General features: G+C 44.5%; 2 protein-coding genes across 2 annotated transcripts; one reads left to right on the forward strand and one right to left on the reverse strand.

The window, feature by feature from the left end:
- Positions 1-879: 879 nt before the first annotated feature.
- Positions 880-2361, reverse strand: LOC103640786 (uncharacterized). Its single transcript, XM_008664265.2, has 7 exons — positions 2350-2361; positions 2130-2271; positions 1769-2045; positions 1596-1680; positions 1393-1517; positions 1231-1302; positions 880-1132 (listed from the first exon to the last, which is right to left on the reverse strand). Exons 1-7 carry the CDS (start codon positions 2355-2357, stop codon positions 1056-1058), a joined length of 786 nt encoding a protein of 261 aa, XP_008662487.1. The 5' UTR covers positions 2358-2361; the 3' UTR covers positions 880-1055.
- Positions 2362-26198: 23837 nt separating this feature from the next.
- Positions 26199-26796, forward strand: LOC100278735 (uncharacterized). The gene has a single exon (NM_001151914.2). It carries the CDS (start codon positions 26338-26340, stop codon positions 26770-26772), a length of 435 nt encoding a protein of 144 aa, NP_001145386.2. The 5' UTR covers positions 26199-26337; the 3' UTR covers positions 26773-26796.
- Positions 26797-27233: the final 437 nt, after the last annotated feature.

Below are 27233 nucleotides of genomic sequence, written 5' to 3' on the forward strand. Positions count from 1 at the left end.
TTGTTTAGTTTATGTTGTTTTCCGTTATTTAGTTATATCTCATTTCTTGTAGCCACTGATTAAAGTCTTCTTCTGCTGTTACCAAAAGAAAACACATGGAACGATTTGGTGTACGTGCAAAGTACATGACTCTAGATCCAGCAAAGAACAGATACATCAAATACATTCGAAATATTAGAGCTATCCAGGAATACCTATGCAACCGAGCTGACAAGCATCTTGTGCCGAAGATCAACAATACCAATGTTGACCAGAGCGTGGCTGCTATACATGCAACAGTCTTCAGCTGTCTTTGCAGGCGAGCAACAATACCAATCTGTGGTATGTCTCACCGACGACAAACTGAGAATAATTTGAGTTCTTAATGGCACACAAGCATAAAGAACAGCAAGAACAAAGGAACACAGAATCAGAGAAAAAACAAGAGTTTATATATTCACTGTTCTCTCTTTGTTTCTGGAGTTACATATGTTCTTTTCGTTTTTGAGTGACCTCTGATCTTTTTGTTTATTGAGTTACATCTGTAGTCTGTAGAGAGTGACCTTTTATTTACAGCAAAGGATGCAAGGGTGAATACACATTACTGTGTGTACTTCTCAGTTTCTCCCCTCTAACTAATTTTGCCACCCTCGGAGTCATCTGTTCACATTTTTTTATATATATACTGATTTTACAACACTCTCAGATAGGGCTGTGATTAGAATGTTTCAAGAGAATTAAACAAAGGGATATGGTTTAGTCAGTAAATAAACTGAAAGCTTAAAGAACAGATAGGGGTGATCAGGATTACCTACAGATTTGGAGACTGTTTGCACAAAATATTACGGGAATTCAAATTTTCGCACAAAATATTTAATTATCATTTGCACGGTCAAAAACTTCACAAAATATCTCTTATTAAACCCATGTCATAGGTATTACAAACAAGATTCATAGACATACAAGTTTGCCTCTTGTTGCGTTTGGTTGCTCAATAACAGTACGACACGTATTCTATCAAATCTCTCTACGCCTAAACATAGTCCCAATTATTGCTCTTTGCGAATTTGTAGAATCTATCTACGCCTTTCTTCTTCAAGAAATGTAACAGCAAACTGACGGTTGTTCAGCGCCACCAAAGCTTTTTGGATTGCTGCAATGAATGCCACAATTAATCACATCTACACGTAGTTCATGATATAATAAAAACAATCACGATTTAATGTAACTATTTTTTTAGAATATACTTACGTCGAAAATGATGGGTGTTGTGATGGAACGGATTGAAGTGTATTGCGGTATGATCCGAAGACTCGAGGCACTCTAGAATTACACATTTAAATCTCCGTTACGAATCATTATAAAGCAAAACCTAGTGACAGATGTTTTGAAAGACGTAAAGACATGATGTACCTTGTCTTCTGAACCGTCTAAACATAGTCCCAATTATTATGCCATAATCCTCCTTAGCCAACGCCCAGCGGAGTGCATTTTTGTTTAGTAGGTCACCCCAAACTTTAATGATATGTAAATATCCCCTACGACATTAATTTTGGTAAGAATAGGTTAGTAATATTTAGACTTGGATATATAACTCGACAATTAACAGAATATACCTAGCATCCATTATAACAATCTTTCTGAAAGGGCCCCACATTGTGCGATGTATTGTATCCAAGTGGACTACAACAGCCATAATGTCTACAAAAATAACAGTTTATAAATGGATTAATACTGAATTTTGTGTAAACGATATATTAATAATATTAAGAGTTCGATATATTCTTACCGACTAAAGTCCTGTTTGGCAACTCGGCAATATCAGCAAGGTTCAATAGTATTTGTTTTGGGAATGGCGCCATCTGAATTGGAACAGTGTATGGCTCCACGATAGTTTGTTGGTCAAGACACAATTCCATGGGACCATTTAGATGACGAAAATTAAATTCACCCGGATGAAGACTGAACTTCACATTATGCATCTTGTAAACATGCTTTTCATGGAGCAAATTGTCGAAATGTTTGACTGTCTCATACATATATGTTATGGCCTCGATCTTGGCTCCCTAATAGTATTTTAGTAGGAGATGAGGCCATGGTATGAATATCGTGTAACTTTGAAAATGAAACTTAAAGAATTGTTGGCTTACATTGATGTCAGACAAAACGAAATGTTGTCTATCACGAAAACGTGGTTCAATCGGGAATTTAACTTCGACCCGAGCGACAATACTGTATTTCCGCGGAAGCCCATAAAAATCTTCATCACGGTAGTCGTCGAACAATCTGAAGCTATATTAAACATACGACTAAATAATGGTCATAACTTTGATAGACAAATTTTGTGTAAATATATTTATAATAACTTACATAGGCATCCGTTTTAGGCAGTCAGCTGCGGCTCTTTCACGGTTCAATACGACCGGTTCCATCAAAACCTTGTAGCCTTTAACATAATTTAAAATTTAAAATTAAATGGAACACATGTCATACTTTCGCGGATCAATATTTTATTGTTGTCTAATGGTTCATGAAAATATATATCATGCCTCGACAGTTGAGAATCAAAATTTAATTCAAACAAATAGTTCACTGAATATTGTGAGTATGGATGAAGCCTCTACAGGTGAGAATCAAAACTTAATTCAAACAAATAGTTCTCTTAATTCAAACAATTTGTGCAGGTTGTGCTTGTTACTAAAGTCTGCTACACATTAGATTTTGCAGACAGAGGTCTCTTTCAATTATCAGCTACCTGGGTGCATTCTTCAATGCTAGATGTTTGATAACATGTTCGTGGTGTACGGGTCTTTCGGTATAAGTATTTTATTTTAAAGGAGGGAGAGCAAGGATATATAGCCTTGAGACCCCATACAGATAGCTGCACAAATATGTGTGCACAAAAAAGCATGAATTATTGTTCTGATTTATAGTAGTAGAGATATGCATCAACCGATATATACCAGAAGAATGCATATAAACTTTATACCCCAATACAAAAGGAGGGAGAGCAAGGATATATAGCCTTGAGATCCCATACAGATAGCTGCACATATGTGTGCACAAAAAACATGAATTATTGTTCTGATTTATAGTAGTAGAGATTAGCATCAACCGATATATACCGGAAGAATGCATATAAACTTTATACCCCAATACAAACCAACAATACACACAAGCATACACGGCATTAACAACATTGCTTGTTAAGAAAAATCAACTGAAACATGATCGAAAAAATGAAACAAAGTGGTATTAACAACATTGCTTGAAAGCTTACCTTGGCCTGAGAAGCTGCGGAAGCCGTCGATGCGTTGCAGCGAACCCCCGACGGTGTCCTGCCGTCCGGTCCGGGTCAACCAAACGCCTTATCCATTCCTTCTTACAGACACCTCGCTAGATGAAACAACAAACTACTACAATGAAACCACGATACACAATTTCAGTAAACACTCTATGATCAATTTCAGTAAACAACAAACTATTTGTTAAGAATGAGTAATTTTGCAAAATAAAACACATAGGATAACTTAAGAGCTCCACTAAGACGATACAGGAACAGTGCCTCAAATACAGGAACAAATAACTTAAGAGCTGTTTCAAATACATGAACAAATAACTTAAGAGTTGCCTCAAATACAGGAAAAAATAACTTAAGAGCTCCCCTAAAAAACAGCAAGGAGTACAGCCAGTCTCAAATATAGATTACCTAAACATCCAATGCTGAATCAAAGTGCAAGGTACAACACTTAGGTAATAACTAATCCAGAGACGCAATCCGAATAAACACAGGTAAAGGAATTCGCATTGCAGCAATTATTATATATCAGCAGGAACTGGTAGAACACACGAAAAAATATGAGTAGTTGTTCATCACAAGTTACCTTGGATTTTGCCGTTGAAGGTATAGTTCTTCAAGATCACTTGGGACTTCTTTCGGTACGTTATCAGGATTACTACAAGTAAAAAACTGGTTCAAGAAACAAACTATGAACACGTTTGTAAAGCTAGCATTTTAAAAATTTTGAAACCAAAAGCGATGCCCGAGTAAACAACTAAGAGTTGTCTCAAATACAGGAAAAAATAACTTAAGAGCTCCCCTAAAAAAACAGCAAGGACTACAGCAAGACTCAAATATAGATTACCTAAACATCCAATGCAGCAAGCAATAATAACTTAAGAGTTGCCTCAAATACAGGAAAAAATAACTTAAGAGCTCCCCTAAAAAACAGCAAGGACTACAGCCAGTCTCAAATATAGATCATCAAAGTGCAAGGTACAACACTTAGGTAATAACTAATCCAGAGACGCAATCCGAATAAACACAAGTAAAGGAATTCGCAGTGCAGCAATTATTATATATCAGCAGGAACTGGTAGAACACACGAAAAAATATGAGTAGTTGTTCAGATTACTACAAGTTACCTTGGATTTTGCCGCTGAAGGTATAGTTCTTCAAGATCACTTGGTACTTCTTTCTGTACGTTATCAGGATTACTACAAGTAAAAAACTGGTTCAAGAAACAAACTATGAACACGGAAAGAGATTTGATCCAAGGTAACTTGTGATGCCCGAGTAACCAGTTTGGTTCAAGAAACAAACTGGTTCAAGAAACAAACTGGTTTAAAGCTAGCATTTTAAAGCGATGCCCGAGTAAACAAATTACAGAACTCCTAGTTCAGATTATAACTCATAGTTCAAGTAAAAGAGAAGTGCATAACTCATAGTTCAGATTATAACTCCTAGTTCAGAATTCCTAAATCAAATTCCTAACTCATAGTTCAAAGTAAAAGGGACCCGAGCGCCAGAAATCAAATTCCAGTGTTTAGTTGTTTACTTGAACTATGAGTTACACCAGATTTGGCGAACCGTACACCAGATTTGGTGAACTAAATCTATTGCAGATTATAACTCATAGTTCAAGTTTATTTCTAAATCAAATTCCAGAATTCCTGAAACAACTATTGCGTCTGAACTATGAACACAAGAAAAATCTATTGCGTCTGACCCGTGCGCCAGAATTCCAGAATTTCTAAATCAAATTCCAGATTATAACTCATAGTTCAGAGTAAACAACTAATCATATTTCAGAAACAAACTGGTTCAAGAAACAAACTGGTTTAAAGCTAGCATTTTAAAGCGATGCCCGAGTAAACAAATTCCAGAATTCCTAGTTCAGATTATAACTCATAGTTCAAGTAAAAGAGAAGTGCATAACTCATAGTTCAGATTATAACTCCTAGTTCAGAATTCCTAAATCAAATTCCTAACTCATAGTTCAGAGTAAAAGGGACCCGTGCGCCAGAAATCAAATTCCAGTGATTAGTTGTTTACTTGAACTATGAGTTACACCAGATTTGGCGAACCGTACACCAGATTTGGTGAACTAAATCTATTGCAGATTATAACTCATAGTTCAAGTTTATTTCTAAATCAAATTCCAGAATTCCTGAAACAACTATTGCGTCTGAACTATGAACACAAGAAAAATCTATTGCGTCTGACCCGTGCGCCAGAATTCCAGAATTTCTAAATCAAATTCCAGATTTGGTGAACTAAATCTATTGCGTCTGACCCGTGCGCCAGAAACAAACTATGAACACAAGAAACAAACTATGATACAAGAAACAAACTATGAAACACTGACCTTCAGCACTGTGACGTTAGCGACCCGTGGAATCTTGAGGGCGATGCTCCGAGAGAACAAACGGATGCGTCCAAGGAGGATGCTACGAGAGAAAAAAGGGACCCGTGGATTCACTGGCGTCTGGAATTCTTGAGGGCGGATGGAAATAAAGGGACCCGTCGCTTCACTGGCGTCTGTAATTTGTGAGGGCGGATGGAAAGTCCATTCAAGGGAGGTCTGCCTTCCATTGACGGACCTGAGCGGAGATCTCTAACATTCCATCCGCGTCCATGATAGAGGAGGAGGTTGCGGATCCCGGGATTTGGCCACGGACCTTCAATCCGCGTCCTCCATCCTCGTCCTCCATCCGCGTACGGTGACCTTCCATCCGCGTACGCTCAATCAAGGACCTTCCAGCGGGCGTGCGGGCGTGAGGGCCTTCCATTCTCCGCTGCGGGGCGGGCACCTTCCAGCGGCAGCGGACCTGATATCGCGGCGTGCTCGCGTGCGGCGGATTTGGAATTCTTGAGGGTGGATGGCGCGCGCGGATGGAAAGAATCGCGGCGTGCTCGCGTGCGGGCAGAACAGGGATGTGCGGGGTCGATGCGGCCGCGAGGACGGCGGCGTGATTTGCGTGCGGAGCTGGCGCGGCGGCAGCCGATCGCGGGAGGCAGAACAGGAGCTGTGCACGCCTACACTAACCTCATATAGAGTAGTAGAGATGTGTGCACTAAAACTTGAGGAGAACTTAGTGTAATATGCTATTAGTGATCTATTTATCTATCAAATTGTATCAATTGGTGTTTTTCAATTGATATTTTTCATACATGATCACTAGTTGCATAATCCATACTTGTGCAGTTTTCATGTTGCCTCTTGTTGTGATAAGAAAATGCTAGGTGACATCTAGACTCTAGGTATCAAGTTTCACCTTTGATTTATTATGACAATATTCATTTAATATCTTGGACCTATGTCACAACTATGCCAACAAGAGCTTGCAAATGAATTGTAAATCCAACACAAGTTTGGAACTCCCTTGAAAAGGTAAAATGCAAAGGTACATCACTTCATGTCACCTCTACATTATCTTTGTGCCATCTAAGGACCCTTTTCATGATAGTGTGTTTAAATATTGCTTAATCAAAATTTCTTCCCTTTATATCCTTTGTATCCTTTTTGGAGATTTATGACAAAGGGGGAGAAATTGTGCATTAAAGCTTACCTCTAGTCCTATGTAACTAAGTGTTAGAAGAATTTTAAAAAGGGGAGAAATAATTGACAAAAGGGGGAGAATCATAAGTAAAACATGAGATGTGGGAGTTGATAAGTGCATTCTATGTCATGAGCATCACGTTTATTTTATGACACACTGCACCCTATGAATAGTATGATATAAGTTATCTCCATACTTTGACCCAAATATGTGCTTTGGCATTTGAGTACAAAAGTGTTATTTTCTGAAATGCATATATTTAGGGGGAGGAAACTATATCATAGGATTCAAAATTTTATTTATCAAATCTTATGTAAGCTTTAAATGTGTTGTCATCAATCACCAAAAAGGGGAGATTGAAAGTGCATTCATCCCTTTTGTGAGTTTTGGTGATTTGGATAACAACACATTTAAAGGTCTAATGAGTTTGCTAAGTGTTGAACAGGAAATTCAGTATGATGAACATACTTGAATAGTGTATAATGATCAATGAACAAAGGTTCAACACGAGGTTAAATAACCAGTGAGACAATGCAAATGGATATAATATGGTCTCTATATTGGTTTGAATATATGGACAAGACCTGAGAAATCACTATGCATAAATATGATCAGAATAGAGGTTGAAGTGATTAAGAGGATTAGTCAAGCCAAAGTGAATAAGATATGAGGAATTGTGAATTGGCTTGACCATATTACTACCAGTCCATATATGCTTCTATGAGAATCAAACTAGAGCTTGATTGATCTTAACAGTTATATCTAGAAGACATTCAAGCAAGGTTCACAATATTGAAGAAATGATTCTCTCAATGGATGCTCAATATGATGTGACTCAATAATGGCTTGATAGGGTGAAGATAGCAAGGAAAGGGCTTCGAGGAACTAAGCGAAGGTGAAGGCCAAGCGACGGCTTGTGGACCGAGGTACCATGGCTAAGGTGAAGAAGGGAGTACTTGCACTAAGTCAATGAACTAATCAGCTATGAAGAGTTATAACATGTTGATGCATCAGTGAGGTGACTTGAAGCCATGATTTGAACTCATACATGGTGATATGGTACAAGTCACAGGGTTTGATTTGTGTTTGTTTCAAAAGGTGATACAAAGATGTTTGTGATCCTTATGAAGCAACGCCATGGAGAAATCACATATGAGACGCCAATTACTCAAGGAGTTTACTTAATTATATTTTATTTAACTTGAGTATAGGAATCGTCGTACTATAAAGGGGGATCCAAAAAGAAGGTTGGTGTTTGCCAAAGCTCAAGCCTCTATATTCAAAAGATATTTTTTGAAAAGCAAAAATCTCTTTAACATTCTATGGTTGACCATGGTTAGGTTTGAGAAACCTAGAGTGTTCTTGCTGAAAAGCAGCTGAACTTCTTCAACTGCAGCTGAGCTTTCCAGCTGAACTTAACTTCAGCTGAGTTTAGCTTCTTTAGCTGCAGCTGAGCTTTTCAGCTGAGCTGAACTTCAGCTGAGTTGAGCTTTCTCAACTTCAGCTGAACTCAACTTCAGCTGTGAACCTCTTTGACCATACACCAGCTAAACTTGCATCCGGGCAGTTGAGATGGGGTTTTCTCTCCTAAACTCACTGGTCAAGACCGGTTGAACTGGTCCTGAGGGGCAGTTTAGCTGGTCTCTGACCCCTCTGACCTCTGATCTGCAGTCTGCCAGTCAGACTGGCAAACAGGTCGCCAGGAGCTGTCAGGGGCGGTTCAACCGCCCCCCCTGGGCGGTTCAACCGGTGTTGGTCAACTTTGACCAGTCTGCGGTCAGTCTGCGCGTCAGTCTGCCAGTCAGACTGGCAGACAGGCTGCCAGGCCTGCCAGGGGCGGTTCAACCGGTCTCAGGCAAAAAAATCTGCCCAACGGCTAGTTTTGAGCTCCACCTATATATACTCCCTCCTACCTCTCTCCCCACAGCGAAGAGCACGACCCAAACTCCATTTTCAACTTGAGAAACACCTCCCACTCTCTCTCACACATCTCTTGCCTCTCCCATTTCAAACCTTTGGAGAGAAATCTTTGAGTGAGTTTGAGAGCTGCGGTTTTTGTGCTTCATCTCCAAATCTCTCTTGCTCTTCTTCATTCGAGCTTTGGTACTACATCGAGTTCTTTGTGGATTCATTACTCTTGGAGCTTCTAGCTCCTAGACGACTAGGTGTCTCTTGTGAGTCTCCAAATCTTGTGGAAGACCACAAGAAAGTTTGTATTACTCGCTCGTTTGAGCAAAGATTAGTGTGTGGGCTTGACCTTTGTGGTCGGCAAAGGGAGGATTAGGGTTGAAAGAGACCTGGCTCTTTGTGGGCGCCTCAACGAGGAAGTAGGGCACCTTGGTGGTGTGACCGAACCTCGGGATAAATCTTGTGTCTCTTGTGTTCTTGTTCATTGTGCTTATTCATGTTCTTCGTTCTCTCACCATTCCGTGAAAGATTTGTTTATATCTTTTTGGTGTGTGGATTTTGAGAAGTGCCCTTCTCAGATCTATTACTTTGAACCCTGTGGATCATTTAGAACATCTCATTTCCAAAGTTAACTGGGTGAATTTCGAGATCAATTTAGTTTTACTCAGTTTGCTTCTAGTTTTTTGTTGAAAAAGTTTTAACTTGCCTATTCACCCCCCCTCTAGGCAACTTTCAGGTATTTTTAGAGTTTTGAGGTAAACCATGGTATCGAAGAATACTACAATATTTTTTGTTAAGAGGTGTTTGGTTACATTGTAAAAAGAAGTTTATTTTGAATGCCATTGTATTTTTTTAGAGTATTTAAAACTCTACTCCAACCCAAGGTTTTTGTCTATAACTAGCATTGCATATGTATACTAAATACCATGGTTTGAGATACTTTGTCTCCTGTAGCTAAGAGTGATGTAAAAAGTACTACCAATATGTCGTGACATCTTAAAATCGTAGTATTCCAAAATCGTAGTTTTGTAATACTTTGCTTCCAAAGCCTCATCAAGCCAAACCATTTGCTAAAAACATAAACATTCTAGCAAATGCAATACCACTTTTCTTCTTTTATTTTTTTTAAAACCGTCATATGTTGTAAGGCTATTGTTAACATCTTGAAAAATGCAGAAAAATGAGGTGGCAAGGATGATAATATTACTATGAGTGCGGGTTAATTTTTCATCGTTAGTATATATTCAAACCGTCATTATTGATCTAATAGCAAGAAACATGAACATCGAACTATATGATAATATTTATATGGATAGCTGAATAAGTGATTGTATAAGTTGTTGGTTGCTATTTACTTTTAGTATTTTGTTATTTGTATGAGTATGCCAATGAATCATGAATCTATAATGTATTATCGCTTGTGAAGTAAGGTATATTGTTCTAGAAACTCTATGTAAGTGAGATTGGTGAATTTACTGTTGTTTAACGATCAATTTATTATTTGTTATCAATATGATTTTATTTGTTTCTCTGTCAGGATGTCTTCAGTAGATCGTGTAAAATAGGGAACGTGTAACTGTAGATGACACTGTTTGCACAGTAAAAGTTGAAATAGGGGATGATATAGGGATCTGCTAGCGATAGCCTCATAAAAATACTCGTTGATACTCGATAAGTAACCCTTGGAGAGATGCTTAAGTTGCCTTGAACAACACACATATGTATATGTATACAAGAGATCATCCATTTCGCTTTTTTAACCAAAGACATCACAATTCACAAACATCTCGGCTAAGCCAAAGATCACCCTCTCCTGACCCCGCCGCCAAATATGGTCTTCCAAGTTTCTTATCAGTTCCGTTAATAAACCACAGGTAAAGATATGTGACATTTAGGAGAATGTTAGCTGAATTACACTTCTTCGTTGGTACCAAAAAAACGGGATCACAGAATGACGACTCTTCAACGTTGGAAACACGGAGGATGTCAAGTCAGGTGCATGGGATGGATCATAGTTTTGTAATATTTTGCTTCCAAACACACCCTTAGCCTCATGAAGCGCTAAAAAATTAAACATTCTAGCAAATACAATACCACTTTTCTTCTTTTATTTTTTTTTAAAAAAGTCATATGTTGCAAGGCTATTGTTGACATCTTGAAAAGTGCAGAAAATGAGGTGGCAAGGATGATAATTTTACCATGGGTGCATGTTAATTTTTTATCGTTAGTATATATTCAAACCATCATTATTGATCTAATAGCAAGAAACATGAACATCAGACTGTGATGACATTATTTTTATGGATAGCTGAATAAGAGATTGTATAAATTGTTGGTTGCTACTTTACTTTTAGTATTGTGTTATTTGTATGAGTATGCCAATGAATTATATATCTATAATATAATGTCACTGATGAAGTAAGGTATATTGTTCTAGTAAATTGTGTAAATGAGATTGATGAATTTACTCTTTGTTTAACCATCAATTTATTATTTGTTTTCAATAATTATTTGTTGCTCTGTCGTAGAAATACTCGTTGATACTCGATAAGTAACCCTTGGAGATGCTTGAGTTGCCTTGAACAACACACATATATGTATATGTATACTAGAGACCATCCACTTTTGTTTACCAAAGACATCACTGTTGAGCTCTAAAAAGAGCAGTGCGGACGGTCCGGCCCCGAGGCCGGACGGTCCGCGCGTGCGCAGAGTCAGTTAGGGTTCCTAGTTTCTCGCGGGATTTGTTACCTAAAACCGCGGGATTAACTCGGAAAACAGTTGGAAACGGATCCAGACCTCCCCCTTTATATAGATGAAGGGCTACAGCCGATTGAACCCCCAACAATCGATCAAATCAAGTCTATTACTCGTTTTTACCTTATGCATTAGGAGTAGTTCTAGTCTAGTTCTAGTTTAGCCCTAGTTTAGCCTTCCAATCCCCAAATTCTCCGCCTCTCTTTGACTCTACGTCGATTAGAGGAGTCTAGGTCGGTCTACCCGAGCCTAGACACCACCTAGGATCTCTCCTCCCCGACGGGATCCCTCCCGGGAGCGAGATCTAGGCGCCGTCGGCGACCTTCCGCCGCCCCTGCGCACGCGCGGACCGTCCGGCCCCAGGGCGCGGACCGTCCGGCCGTCAGGCAGGGAACCTTAGCCCCTGCGCCAGGTCGCGGACCGTCCGGCCCTGTGCCGCGGACCGTCCGCGACTGACCAGAGAGCACCGCCGCCGGTTCTTGTTGAGTGTTTGGCGCTCCGAAAAGGCGTCAACATACTTTTTGGCGACTCCGCTGGGGACTAGGTGTCTAGATCTGCTAAAAATCGGCCCATAAATGGCCGGTTCTAAGGATCACACCAAGATCTCCACTACCAACATCATCAAGCCGGCCATGGAGGCGCTCCCGGCTGATGACCAAAGGCCCTTTGAAGACCTCGTAATGCGCGATGAGAAGGAGGTGATGCGGCAATGGAACGAACAACGCGACAAGGAAGAGGCGGAACTGCTGCATAAACTCTCCGAAAGGCGTAAGGAGGCGGCGGACAAGTACTTGTCACACTTCACGGTAGATCGCCACCAGAAGATCGTCCGTCAAGGGGAGATCGATATGGAATCTCTCCTACCTCCACTTCAGGGTCCCGCTGTAAGTACTCCAGACCTATCTCTTACGACTTTCATGGATCAACGAGGAGATCAGTTAAAGCAATATGTAGATGAATCTATTAAAATGCATTTACGTGCATACGAGAAATCAGCTGCTCCTAACTTTCCATCACGAGAGTCTAATACAGTGCCACCCACGTCAAACACATCGGCTATAAACGGGTCACCCTTGACCCAGCCATCATATGGTATGCCGATGCACGCTTTCGTGTCACCATCACAGCCGCAACCACTAGGCACACGACAGGTACTGGACGCGACCGGACCGTCCGAGCATCATCTCAGACAGTCCGGTTATACCGCGGACCGTCCGGCGTATTTCGCCGGACCGTCCGACCAGATGCAGGCCCGCACACAAAACACTCAGATCGCACCGTACATGGCCGGACCATCAGGGTACAACCCTGAACACTTCGGCCCTATCACGGACCGTCCGGTGCATCACGCCGGACCGTCCGGATATGTTGCGGACCGTCTGCCATCTTACGCCGGACCGTCCGGATATGGCATGAACCGGCTGATGTATTACGCTGGACCATCCGACTCTACACGAGTCCACGCACAGACTACCCAAGTCGCGCCATATATGACCGATCCGTCCGGGTACAGCCCTAGACCATTCGGCCCGATCGCGGACCGTCCAGTTCTTTACGACAGACGGTCTGGGTACGAGACTACCCATGTAGCACCATATACGGCTGGACAATCCGGATATACCTTCGGACCATTTGGCCAGGTCGCGGACCATCCGGCCTCTTACGCCGGACCGTCCGGATATGCATACGCAGAGCCGAGAGCTGCGCAATACGCACAGTTTCTGCATTCATCGCAGCAACATTATGGTGCCCCACCAGTAACACATTATAATCATGCCATACCACCTCATGGACATAGGGCTGAATACTGTTCGGTCACAAGAGAGCCTGAGAGGTATAGGGCAGGAGTTGGTGACATTAATAGGACACCTAGCGCACACCTCAAACATCCCTGGGAGGAAAGCCGACAGAGTGATGTCAAGCAACCTGAGATTTCCACCCACAAACTCAATGGATGGTCGACAGATATGGCGGAGAGGATCAGAGACGAGGTAGCCGGGATGTTCAGGGACAAACTCGGTGTTAGTGTGTCAGGTACAGGGCAATCGTATCGGAAGCCTTATAGCCACCGATTCGACACCATGCCATATCCACAGGGAACTAGAATACCAGACTTCTCTAAGTTTTCTGGTGAAGGTGGGAAAAGCACACATGAACATATAAGCCAATTCATAGCACACTTGGGAGAATTGGCTGATGGGGAAGCCTACCGCGTTCGTTTATTCTCGTTGTCCCTTACTGATACTGCATTTGTATGGTACGCAGCTTTGCCACCAAACTCTATTAACTCTTTGGAAGAATTAGAGCAGAAATTTCATGAACACTTCTTCTCAGGAGAACGTGAGTTAGAATTGGCTGACTTAGCTTCAGTCCGACAGGGGCCTGAAGAATCGGTTAATGACTATATCTGGAGATTCCGGGACACTAGAAACCGATGCTTTCAGATTCATGTCGCAGAAAAACAACTGACAGGGCTAGCTTTCAATGGGTTGCGACCCTACTTAAAAGAAAAATTAGATGGCACCCGATTCTTTTCGCTAGTGCACTTACACCAGCGGGCTATGACCTGTGAAAGTCGAAGTAAGGAAACATCAAAATCGGCTAGCCATAAGATGCATCTAGTGGGATACGATAATTCGGACGATGAATCCACGGATGTATACACCGCCGAACTGGTTTGGCCAGGACAGGCCAAACCTTCAGCGTGTTCTGCTTTACAGTCGATTCGAAAGAATCGACAAGAAGAAGTTAAGTTTACCTTTAATGTTGCCAAATGCGATAAAATATTTGACGAGTTACTGAAAAATGGCAACATTAAATTAACTCATACTATTCCTCCTCCTGATGAATTAAAGAGGCGTGCTTATTGTAAGTGGCATAATTCCTTTTCTCATGCCACCAATGATTGTAATGTTTTTCGTCGACAGATACTGAAAGGGAATTAGGCTTACACCTAGTTCCTATATAATTTTGGTGGTTGAATTGCCCAACACAAATCTTTGGACTAACTAGTTTACCCAAGTGTATAGATTATACAGGTGTAAAAGGTTCACACTCAGCCAATAAAAAGACCAAGTTTTGGATTCAATAAAGGAGCAAAGGGGCAACCGAGGGCACCCCTGGTCTGGCGCACCGGACTGTCCGGTGTGCCACCGGACAGTGAACAGTACCTGTCCGGTGCACCAGGGGACTTAGACTCCAACTCTTCACTCTCGGGAATTCTCGGAAGCCGGCGCGCTATAATTCACCGGACTGTCCGGTGTGCACCGGACATGTCCGGTGCTCCAAGGAAGCTCGGCCTCCTGAACTCGCCAGCCTCGGGTTCGCGCGGCAGCCGCTCCGCTATAATTCACCGGACTGTCCGGTGTGCACCGGACTGTCCGGTGTGCCAGCGGAGCAACGGCTCCCTGCGGCGCCAACGGCTCCCTGCGGTGCATTAAATGCGCGCGCAGCGCGCGCAGAAGTCAGAATCGCCCATACCGGTGCACCGGACATCAAACAGTACATGTCCGGTGTGCACCGGACACCCAGGCGGGCCCACAAGTCAGAAGCTCCAACGGTCGGAATCCAACGGCAATGGTGACGTGGCAGAGGCACCGGACTGTCCGGTGTGCACCGGACTGTCCGGTGCGCCATCGAACAGAGGCTGCCAGCAACGGTCACTTTTGGTGGTTGGGGCTATAAATACCCCAACCACCCCACCATTCATTGCATCCAAGTTTTCCAACTTCTAACCACTTACAAGAGCTAGGCATTCAATTCTAGACACATACAAAGAGATCAAATCCTCTCCAATTCCACTCAAGCCTTTAGTGACTAGCGAGAGAGATTTGCCGTGTTCTTTTGAGCTCTTGCGCTTGGATCGCATTCTTTCTTTCTCTTGTGCTCTTGTGATCAACACTCGACTGTAACCGAGGCAAGAGGCACCAATTGTGTGGTGGCCCTTGCGGGGAAGTTTTGTTCCCGGTTGATTGAGAAGAAGGAAAGCTCACTCGGTCCGAGGGACCGTTTGAGAGAGGGAAGGGTTGAAAGAGACCCGGCCTTTGTGGCCTCCTCAACGGGGAGTAGGTTTGCAAGAACCGAACCTCGGTAAAACAAATCCGCGTGTCACTCTCCTTATTTGCTTGCGATTTGTTTTGCGCCCTCTCTTGCGGACTCATTTATTATTACTAACGCTAACCCCGGCTTGTAGTTGTGTTTATATTTCAGTTTCGCCCTATTCACCCCCCCCTCTAGGCGACTATCAATTGGTATCAGAGGAGGTTCTTCATTAGAGCCTAACCGCTCGAAGTGATGTCGGGAGATCACGCCAAGAAGGAGATGGAGACCGGCGAAAAGCCCACTACAAGCTACGGGAGCACTTCATCGGAAGAGTCCCGCACCAAAAGGAGGGAGAAGAAGAAGAGCTCCTCCAACAAAGGGAAGGAGAAGAAATCTTCTTCTCACCACAAAGAGAAGAAGGAAAAATCTTCTTCCCACAAGCCGCATCGGAAAGGCGATAAGCACAAGAGGATGAGGAAGGTGGTCTACTACGAGACCGACACTTCATCAACTTCTACCTCCGACTCCGATGCGCCCTCCGTCACTTCTAAGCGCCAAGAGCGCAAGAAGTATAGTAAGATCCCCCTACGCTACCCTCGCATTCCTAAACATACACCTTTACTTTTCGTCCCATTAGGCAAACCACCAACTTTTAATGGTGAAGATTATGCTATGTGGAGTAATTTGATGCGATTTCATCTAACCTCTCTCCACAAAAGAATATGGGATGTTGTTGAGTATGGTGTACAGGTACCATCAATAGGGGATGAGGACTATGACACGGACGAAGTGGCCCAAATCGAGCACTTCAACTCCCAAGCCGCAACCATCCTCCTTGCCTCCCTAAGCAAGGAGGAATACAACAAAGTACAAGGATTGAAGAACGCCAAGGAGATTTGGGACCTACTCAAGACGGCGCACGAGGGTGATGAACTCACCAAGATCACCAAGCGGGAAACGATCGAGGGGGAGCTCGGTCGCTTCCGTCTTCGCCAAGGGGAGGAGCCACAAGACATGTACAACCGGCTCAAGACCTTGGTGAACCAAGTGCGCAACCTCGGGAGCACAAAATGGGATGACCACGAAGTGGTTAAGGTTATTCTAAGAGCTCTTATTTTCCTTAACCCCACTCAAGTACAATTAATTCGTGGGAATCCTAGATATCCACTAATGACCCCCGAGGAAGTTATCGGGAATTTTGTGAGTTTTGAATGCATGATTAAGGGCTCCAAGAAGATCAACGAGCTTGACGAGCCTTCCACCTCCGAGGCGCAACCAGTGGCCTTTAAGGCAACGGAGGAGAAGAAGGAGGAGTCTACACCAAGTAGACAACCAATTGACGCCTCCAAGCTCGACAATGAGGAGATGGCCCTAATCATCAAAAGCTTTAGGCAAATCCTCAAGCAACGGAAGGGGAAGGACTACAAACCTCGTTCCAAGAAGGTTTGCTACAAGTGTGGTAAGCCCGGTCACTTCATTGCAAAATGTCCTATGTCTAGTGACAGTGACAGGGGCGACGACAAGAAGGGAAGAAGAAAGGAGAAGAAGAAATACTACAAGAAGAAGGGGGGCGATGCCCATGTTTGTCGGGAGTGGGACTCCAACGAAAGCTCAAGCGACTCCTCTGACGACGAGGACGCCGCCAACATCGTCGTCACCAAGGGCCTTCTCTTCCCCAACGTCGGCCACAAGTGTCTCATGGCCAAGGACGGCAAAAAGAAGGTAAAATCAAGGTCCTCCACTAAATATGAAACATCTAGTGATGAGGATGATGACAAAAATGAGGAGGATAACTTGCGCATTCTTTTTGCTAACCTTAACATGGAACAAAAGGAAAAATTAAATGAACTAATTAGTGCCATCCATGAAAAGGATGATCTCTTGGACTCCCAAGAGGACTTCCTAATCAAGGAGAATAAGAAACATGTTAAGGTTAAAAATGCTTATGCTCTAGAAGTAGAAAAATGTAACAAATTATCTAGTGAGCTAAGCATGTGCCATGACACTATTGCCAACCTTAGAAGTGAAAATGCTAAATTAATTGCTAAGGTAGATTCTCATGTTTGCATTGATCCTAGAAATGATAATGTTGATTTACTTGCTAGGATTGATGAGTTAAATGTTTCCATTGCTAGCCTTAGAAATGAGAATGAGAAACTAATTGCTAAGGCTAAGGATTTTGATGTTTGCAATGCTACTATTTCCGACCTTAGAACTAAAAATGATATGTTGCATGCTAAGGTTGTTGAACTAAAATCTTGCAAACCCTCTACATCTAATGTTGAGCATATTTCCATTTGTACTAGATGTAGAGATATTAATGTTGATGCTATCCATGATCACCTAGCCTTAATTAAAAAACAAAATGATCACATAGCTCAACTAAATGCTAAGATTAGAGAGCATGACTTAGAAAATGAAAAATTTAAATTGGCTAGAAGCATGCTCTATAATGGGAGACGTCCTGGCATCAAGGATGGCATTGGCTTCCAAAGGGGAGACAATGTCAAACTTAATGCCCCACCTAAAAATTTGTCTAACTTTGTTAAGGGCAAGGCTCCCATGCCTCAGGATAACGAGGGTTACATTTTGTACCCTGCCGGTTATCCCGAGAGCAAAATTAGGAGAATTCACTCTAGGAAGTCTCACTCTGGCCCTAACCATGCTTTTATGTATAAGGGTGAGACATCTAGCTCTAGGCAACCAACCCGTGCCAAGTTGCCTAGAAAGAAAACTCCTAATGCATCAAATGATCATGCCATTTCATTTAAAACTTTTGATGCATCTTATGTGCTTACTAGCAAATCCGGCAAGGTAGTTGCCAAATTTGTTGGGGGCAAGCACAAGGGTTCCAAGACTTGTGTTTGGGTACCCAAAGTTCTCATTTCTAATGCCAAAGGACCCAAAACCGTTTGGGTACCTAAAACAAAGAACTAAACTTGTTTTGTAGGTTTATGCATCCGGGGGCTCAAGTTGGATACTCGATAGTGGGTGCACAAACCATATGACAGGGGAGAAAAAGATGTTCTCCTCATATGAGAAAAACCAAGATCCCCAACGAGCTATCACATTCGGGGATGGAAATCAAGGTTTGGTCAAAGGTTTGGGTAAAATTGCTATATCACCTGACCATACTATTTCCAATGTTTTTCTTGTAGATTCTTTAGATTACAATTTGCTTTCCGTATCCCAATTATGTAAAATGGGCTACAACTGTCTTTTTACTGATACTGGTGTTACTGTCTTTAGAAGAAGTGACGATTCAATAGCTTTTAAGGGAGTGTTAGAGGGTCAGCTATACTTGGTAGATTTTGAAAGAGCTGAACTCGACACTTGCTTAGTTGCTAAGACTAACTTGGGTTGGCTTTGGCACCGCCGACTAGCCCATGTTGGAATGAAGAATCTTCACAAGCTTCTAAAGGGAGAACACATTTTGGGACTAACCAATATTCATTTTGAGAAAGACAGGATTTGTAGCGCATGCCAAGCTGGGAAGCAAGTTGGCATCCATCATCCACACAAAAATGTCATGACTACCGACAGGCCGCTGGAGCTACTACACATGGACTTATTCGGCCCGATCGCTTACATAAGCATCGGCGGTAGTAAGTATTGCCTTGTAATTGTGGATGATTATTCTCGCTTCACTTGGGTATTCTTTTTACAGGAAAAATCTCAAACCCAAGAGACCTTAAAGGGATTCTTGAGACGAGCTCAAAATGAGTTCGGCTTAAAGATCAAGAAAATAAGAAGCGACAACGGGACGGAGTTCAAGAACTCTCAAATTGAAGGCTTCCTTGAGGAGGAGGGCATCAAGCATGAGTTCTCCTCTCCCTACACGCCACAACAAAATGGTGTAGTGGAGAGGAAGAATCGAACACTATTGGACATGGCAAGAACCATGCTTGATGAGTACAAGACACCGGACCGGTTTTGGGCCGAAGCGGTCAACACCGCCTGCTACGCCATCAACCGGTTATATCTTCACCGAATCCTCAAGAAGACATCATATGAACTCCTAACCGGTAAAAAGCCAAATATTTCATATTTTAGAGTTTTTGGTAGCAAATGCTTCATTCTTATTAAAAGAGGTAGAAAATCTAAATTTGCTCCTAAAACTGTAGAAGGTTTTTTTCTTGGTTATGACTCAAACACAAGGGCATATAGGATCTTTAACAAGTCCACTGGACTAGTTGAAGTCTCTTGTGACGTTGTGTTTGATGAAACTAACGGCTCTCAAGTAGAGCAAGTTGATCTTGATGAGATAGGTGAAGAACAGGCTCCATGCATCGCGCTAAGGAACATGTCCATCGGGGATGTGTGTCCTAAGGAATCCGAAGAGCCTCCAAGTACACAAGATCAACCATCCTCCTCCATGCAAGCATCTCCACCAACTCAAAATGAGGATGAGGCTCAAAATGATGAAGAGCAAAATCAAGAAGACGAGCCACCTCAAGATGATAGCAATGATCAAGGGGGAGATACAAATGATCAAGAAAAGGAGGATGAGGAAGAACCAAGACCGCCACACCCAAGAGTCCACCAAGCAATCCAACGAGATCACCCCGTCGACACCATCCTCGGCGACATTCATAAGGGGGTAACTACTCGATCTCGGGTTGCTCATTTTTGTGAACATTACTCTTTTGTTTCCTCTATTGAGCCACACAGGGTAGAGGAAGCTCTCCAAGATTCGGATTGGGTGGTGGCGATGCAAGAGGAGCTCAACAATTTCACGAGGAACGAGGTATGGCATTTAGTTCCACGTCCTAACCAAAATGTTGTAGGAACCAAATGGGTCTTCCGCAACAAGCAAGATGAGCATGGTGTGGTGACAAGGAACAAAGCTCGACTCGTGGCCAAAGGGTATTCACAAGTCGAAGGTTTGGATTTTGGTGAAACCTATGCACCCGTAGCTAGGCTTGAGTCAATTCGCATATTATTGGCCTATGCTACTTACCATGGCTTTAAGCTCTATCAAATGGACGTGAAAAGTGCCTTCCTCAACGGACCAATCAAGGAAGAGGTCTATGTTGAGCAACCTCCCGGCTTTGAAGACAGTGAGTACCCCAACCATGTCTATAGGCTCTCTAAGGCGCTTTATGGGCTCAAGCAAGCCCCAAGAGCATGGTATGAATGCCTAAGAGATTTCCTTATTGCTAATGGCTTCAAAGTTGGCAAGGCCGATCCTACACTCTTTACTAAAACTCTTGAAAATGACTTGTTTGTATGCCAAATTTATGTTGATGATATTATATTTGGGTCTACTAACGAGTCTACATGTGAAGAGTTTAGTAGGATCATGACACAGAAATTCGAGATGTCGATGATGGGGGAGTTGAAGTATTTTCTAGGATTCCAAGTCAAGCAACTCCAAGAGGGCACCTTCATTTGCCAAACAAAGTACACTCAAGACATTCTAAGCAAGTTTGGGATGAAGGATGCCAAACCCATCAAGACACCCATGGGAACTAATGGGCATCTCGACCTCGACACGGGAGGTAAGTCCGTGGATCAAAAGGTATACCGGTCAATGATTGGTTCATTGCTTTATTTATGTGCATCTCGACCGGACATTATGCTTTCCGTTTGCATGTGTGCAAGATTCCAATCCGACCCTAAGGAATCACACCTTACGGCCGTAAAACGAATCTTGAGATATTTGGCTTATACTCCTAAGTTTGGGCTTTGGTACCCTAGGGGATCCACATTTGATTTAATTGGTTATTAGGATGCCGATTGGGCGGGGTGCAAAATTAATAGGAAGAGCACATCAGGGACTTGCCAGTTCTTGGGAAGATCCTTGGTGTCTTGGGCTTCAAAGAAGCAAAATTCGGTCGCTCTTTCCACCGCCGAAGCCGAGTACATTGCCGCAGGACATTGTTGCGCGCAATTGCTTTGGATGAGGCAAACCCTGCGGGACTACGGTTACAAATTAACCAAAGTCCCTTTGCTATGTGATAATGAGAGTGCAATCAAAATGGCCGACAATCCCGTCGAGCATAGTCGCACTAAGCACATAGTCATTCGGTATCATTTTCTTAGGGATCACCAACAAAAGGGGGATATCGAGATTTCTTACATTAATACTAAAGATCAATTAGCCGATATCTTTACCAAGCCACTTGATGAACAATCTTTTACCAGACTTAGGCATGAGCTCAATATTCTTGATTCTAGAAATTTCTTTTGCTAAGCTTGCACACATAGCTCATTTGAGTACCTTTGATCATATCTCTTCTATATGCTATGACTAATGTGTTTTCAAGTCTATTTCAAACCAAGTCATAGGTATATTGAAAGGGAATTAGAGTCTTCGGCGAAGACAAAGGCTTCCACTCCGTAACTCATGCTTCGCCATCACTCCGAGCAACTCTCTATTCCTTGGGAGAAATGAGCATAAAAAAAAACGGACTCTATTCTTGGGGGAGAGAGTAAAAGCTCAAAAGCAAAAGGACCGGATTTCGTCTTTGGTATAATCTTAACTCATTTACTTATGACCAAAGGGGAGGAACTTACACCAAGGGCTCTAATGATTCCGTTTTTGGCGATTCATGCCAAAAAGGGGGAGAAATGAGCCCAAAGCAAAAGGACCGCACCACCACCACCAAATTCAAAAACTTAGTGCTTTCCAAAAGTCTTTATCATTTGGTATCCTATTGTGTTCAAAAGGGGGAGAAAGTAGTATTTCAAAAATGGTATATCAAAACCCTCTTGAACACTAAGAGGTGGATCTCTTTTAGGGGGAGTTTTGTTTAGTCAAAGGAAAAGCATTTGAAACAGGGGGAGGAAATTTCAAATCTTGAAAATGCTTTTGCAAACTCTTATTTATTTACCTTTGACTATTTGCAAAAGATCTATGAAATGGATTTACAAAAAGAATTTGCAAAAACAAAACATGTGGTGCAAACGTGGTCCAAAATGTTAAATAAGAAAGAAACATTCCATGCATATCTTGTAAGTAGTTTTATTGGCTCAATTCCAAGCAACCTTTACACTTACATTATGCAAACTAGTTCAATTATGCACTTCTATATTTGCTTTGGTTTGTGTTGGCATCAATCACCAAAAAGGGGGAGATTGAAAGGGAATTAGGCTTACACCTAGTTCCTATATAATTTTGGTGGTTGAATTGCCCAACACAAATCTTTGGACTAACTAGTTTACCCAAGTGTATAGATTATACAGGTGTAAAAGGTTCACACTCAGCCAATAAAAAGACCAAGTTTTGGATTCAATAAAGGAGCAAAGGGGCAACCGAGGGCACCCCTGGTCTGGCGCACCGGACTGTCCGGTGTGCCACCGGACAGTGAACAGTACCTGTCCGGTGCACCAGGGGACTTAGACTCCAACTCTTCACTCTCGGGAATTCTCGGAAGCCGGCGCGCTATAATTCACCGGACTGTCCGGTGTGCACCGGACATGTCCGGTGCTCCAAGGAAGCTCGGCCTCCTGAACTCGCCAGCCTCGGGTTCGCGCGGCAGCCGCTCCGCTATAATTCACCGGACTGTCCGGTGTGCACCGGACTGTCCGGTGTGCCAGCGGAGCAACGGCTCCCTGCGGCGCCAACGGCTCCCTGCGGTGCATTAAATGCGCGCGCAGCGCGCGCAGAAGTCAGAATCGCCCATACCGGTGCACCGGACATCAAACAGTACATGTCCGGTGTGCACCGGACACCCAGGCGGGCCCACAAGTCAGAAGCTCCAACGGTCGGAATCCAACGGCAATGGTGACGTGGCAGAGGCACCGGACTGTCCGGTGTGCACCGGACTGTCCGGTGCGCCATCGAACAGAGGCTGCCAGCAACGGTCACTTTTGGTGGTTGGGGCTATAAATACCCCAACCACCCCACCATTCATTGCATCCAAGTTTTCCAACTTCTAACCACTTACAAGAGCTAGGCATTCAATTCTAGACACATACAAAGAGATCAAATCCTCTCCAATTCCACTCAAGCCTTTAGTGACTAGCGAGAGAGATTTGTCGTGTTCTTTTGAGCTCTTGCGCTTGGATCGCATTCTTTCTTTCTCTTGTGCTCTTGTGATCAACACTCGACTGTAACCGAGGCAAGAGGCACCAATTGTGTGGTGGCCCTTGCGGGGAAGTTTTGTTCCCGGTTGATTGAGAAGAAGGAAAGCTCACTCGGTCCGAGGGACCGTTTGAGAGAGGGAAGGGTTGAAAGAGACCCGGCCTTTGTGGCCTCCTCAACGGGGAGTAGGTTTGCAAGAACCGAACCTCGGTAAAACAAATCCGCGTGTCACTCTCCTTATTTGCTTGCGATTTGTTTTGCGCCCTCTCTTGCGGACTCATTTATTATTACTAACGCTAACCCCAGCTTGTAGTTGTGTTTATATTTCAGTTTCGCCCTATTCACCCCCCCCCCCTCTAGGCGACTACCAGATACAATCGGCCATAAATGAGGGTCGATTGGCTTTTCAGGAGATGCAAGTAGACACACAACCCTTTCCTGTTAATACAATAGAACTCACACACAAAAAGGTCTTGGTTCGACCCGAAATGGCCGATAAAGGCAAAGGCAAGGGCATCGTCATCAGCAATCCTCGCATGTCAGATATATCACAAAAGGAGATTGCTCGAAAGGCTTCGGACGAGAAGGCTAAAAGGTCCGAAGACGCCGGGGGGCAGGCACAGTTAATGAACCAAACACATCAGCCTAGCCCCAGCATCGTAGATGGTCCGGCACCTACGTGCGGACAATCCGGTGCTCAGACAAACGGTCCGGCTAACTCAGCTGGACAGTCCACCTATGACCAAAGGCGTCAACCTCTACACAAAGCAAGGAAAAAGACGCAAGGTCAAAGCACATATAATCGGCTGATTAAAGCCGATCCTACTTTTGATCAGTTGCTCTCCAAAAATACTAGCAAAAAGACTGTTCCACGTGATCGGTCAACAAAGAAACCCCGGTCACCTGCTAAAACAAAACGGTCAAACAAAACGACCCGAAAGGCGACACAACAAGCATCGCCTATTCATTCTATGAGACTAGGGTACTTTCCACCTATTTACGCATCGTCGGTATATTATCCTGTTCAAACATGGAATGGCACGATGATGAATCCATGGTACATGTATAGTCCCTTCGTCTATCCAGACTGGGGGGCACCTCCATTCTATTCCTTTTGATCCATTGATCAAATGGTCATGGCCGAGAAAGATATAATCCGAAACGGCCTTTATATTGGTGCTTTATTGAATAAACTCCATATCGAAAAGCCGGTGACCTACATCAGGTTTAGTCCATATGCTTTTGGTTCGTCAACCTTCACCAAAAGGCAGGGGGCATATGTTGAGCTCTAAAAAGAGCAGTGCGGACGGTCCGGCCCCGAGGCCGGACGGTCCACGGTCCGGACTGTCCGCGGTGGCGGCGCGGACGGTCCGCGCGTGCGCAAAGTCAGTTAGGGTCCCTAGTTTCTCGTGGGATTTGTTACCTAAAACCGCGGGATTAACTCGGAAAACAGTTGGAAACGGATCCAGACCTCTCCCTTTATATAGATGAAGGGCTACGGCCGATTGAACCCCCAACAATCGATCAAATCAAGTCTATTACTCGTTTTTACCTTATGCATTAGGAGTAGTTCTAGTCTAGTTCTAGTTTAGCCCTAATTTAGCCTTCCAATCCCCAAATTCTCTGTCTCTCTTCGACTCTACGTCGATTAGAGGAGTCTAGGTCGGTCTACCCGAGCCTAGACACCACCTAGGATCTCTCCTCCCCGACGGGATCCCTCCCGGGAGCGAGATCTAGGCGCCGCCGGCGACCTTCCGCCGCCCCTGCGCACGCGCGGACCGTCCGGCCGTCAGGCAGGGAACTTTAGCCCCTGCACCAGGTCGCGGACCGTCCGGCCCTGTGCCGCGGACCGTCCGCGCCTGACCAGAGAGCAACGCTGCCGGTTCTTGTTGAGTGTTTGGCGCTCCGAAAAGGCGTCAACAATCACAATTCACAAACATCTGGGCTAAGGCAAAGAGCACCCTCTCCCGACCCCTGCCAAATATGTCCAAGTTTCTTATCAGTTCCGTTAATAAACCACTAATTGCACTTCTTCGTTGCTACCAAAAATAAGATCACGGAATGACGATTCTTCAACGTTAGAAACACGGGAGGATGTCAAGGCAGGTGCATGCCACGGATCTCTTTCGTGCAAAAGTCAGTTATTTTCTTTAGAAAAAATGAGCAACATATTTTCGCTAAACACATTTGTCATTCAACATTGTTCGCAGAATGTACTGTGCCCTGCCTACTATCTACATAATGACCTTGGGGTTCAGTGGAGTCGCGTTTCAGGTGATCGGCCAGCGCTGCTGTAGCGGTACTTGTACTGTGGTCTGAGGAAGAGGATTGAGGAAGAAGGCAGCACGCAGATGCTGCTGCCGTGGCACCACATCACTGGAAAAAAAATCCACGGGATTATATTATTAATCGAGGTAGAAAATCAGGTGGCAGCACAAGCATCCGCATTCCCTTTGTATAGCCAAGAATCGAAGCATCTTCCTTTACAGCCACCTTGGTGCAACATCCACGCCCGCAGCGCCATATTCCCATCACCCCCCATGAAGCTTCACCTCCAAGCTCGGCACATTCGCTGTGCCTCCGACCGTCGGCCGGCCGTGCTGCTTTTATATACGCGCGCCACAGACCCTGCTGGAGCTGGACACAAGTGCTGTGCAGCGCATTGCAGTGGCGCAGGAATCTCATTCTCGTCCCAAGTCCCAGCTTCCCAAGCAAGCAAACCATCACCACGTACGCCGGCCGGTCGCGGGCGTCGATCGAGGCCACCGTTCCGCGCGGCCATGGTGGGCGGACGAGCGACGCGCCTGGCGCCGCTTCTGCTGCTGCTGCCGCTGCTGGCGGTGGTGTCCTGTGACGGCGAGGCTACGACGACGACGGCCGGCGGCCAGCCGGACGACACGGCCGTGCTGTGCGTGAGCAAGTGCGGGACGTGCCCGGCGGTGTGCTCGCCGCCCGCGCCGTCGGACAGCACGGCGCCGCCGAAGCCCGGAGGCGGGTACACGCCGCCGTCGCCGAAGACCGGTGGCGGGTATGGCTCTCCGTCTCCGCCGGCGGGAGCGGGACAGGGGGGCAAGGGAGCAGGGCGGCCCAGCAACTTCTACTACCTCTTCACCTCCGCGGCAGGCGGGCGGAGCGGCGGCGGCGGCGGCGGTGGTGGGGTGACCGTCTTGTTGCTCGCGTCGGCGCTCACGGCGCTCGTCGCTCGGTTGCAGTGAGACGCGCCAGACCCACCGACCGACTCGCAGATGTTTTCAGGCTATGGCTCACCTCACCTTTGCTGTACTGCTGTGTACTGTTGTACCTACCTCTACGGCTCTACCTCGTCAGTTAAACTGTTGTTCTCAACCCCGTAGCAACGGTGCACCGATCCGTGACAGTGTTACCGCTGGCAGTTTCGCCGCGGTGTTTGTTCCTGATCTGGCAGGGCACCGTCGTCCGATCGAACGCACGCGTCGCTTCGGTAATGGGCTCGGGCCCACGACCGCGAGATGTTTGCACGGCCCGCGCTGGGAAGGAGAGGGACCGGGCCTGTCCGCTTCGCAGTAGCCCACATCCTCCGAACCTGCCGTACCACGTAACCCGCGCGGCGGCGGAGAGGTACGACCGTACGAGGAGGGTGAGGGAGGCGCGGTGGAACGTCGTCGGCCCCGTCGTCTACTCTAACCACGGACCACGG

This window comes from Zea mays, chromosome 10 (genome assembly GCF_902167145.1).
Source record: "Zea mays cultivar B73 chromosome 10, Zm-B73-REFERENCE-NAM-5.0, whole genome shotgun sequence".
In the NCBI taxonomy this organism is placed as follows: Eukaryota; Viridiplantae; Streptophyta; class Magnoliopsida; order Poales; family Poaceae; genus Zea; species Zea mays.

Coding starts and splice junctions, on each gene's coding strand:
- LOC103640786 (XM_008664265.2), bottom strand. Junction 2,046..2,129: donor TCGTTTTGTCTGACATCAAT/GTAAGCCAACAA, acceptor AAATACTATTAG/GGAGCCAAGATCGAGGCCAT. Junction 1,133..1,230: donor CAACACCCATCATTTTCGAC/GTAAGTATATTC, acceptor CATTCATTGCAG/CAATCCAAAAAGCTTTGGTG.
- LOC100278735 (NM_001151914.2), top strand. CDS start 26,338: ATGGTGGGCGGACGAGCGACGCGCCTGGCGCCGCTTCTGCTGCTGCTG.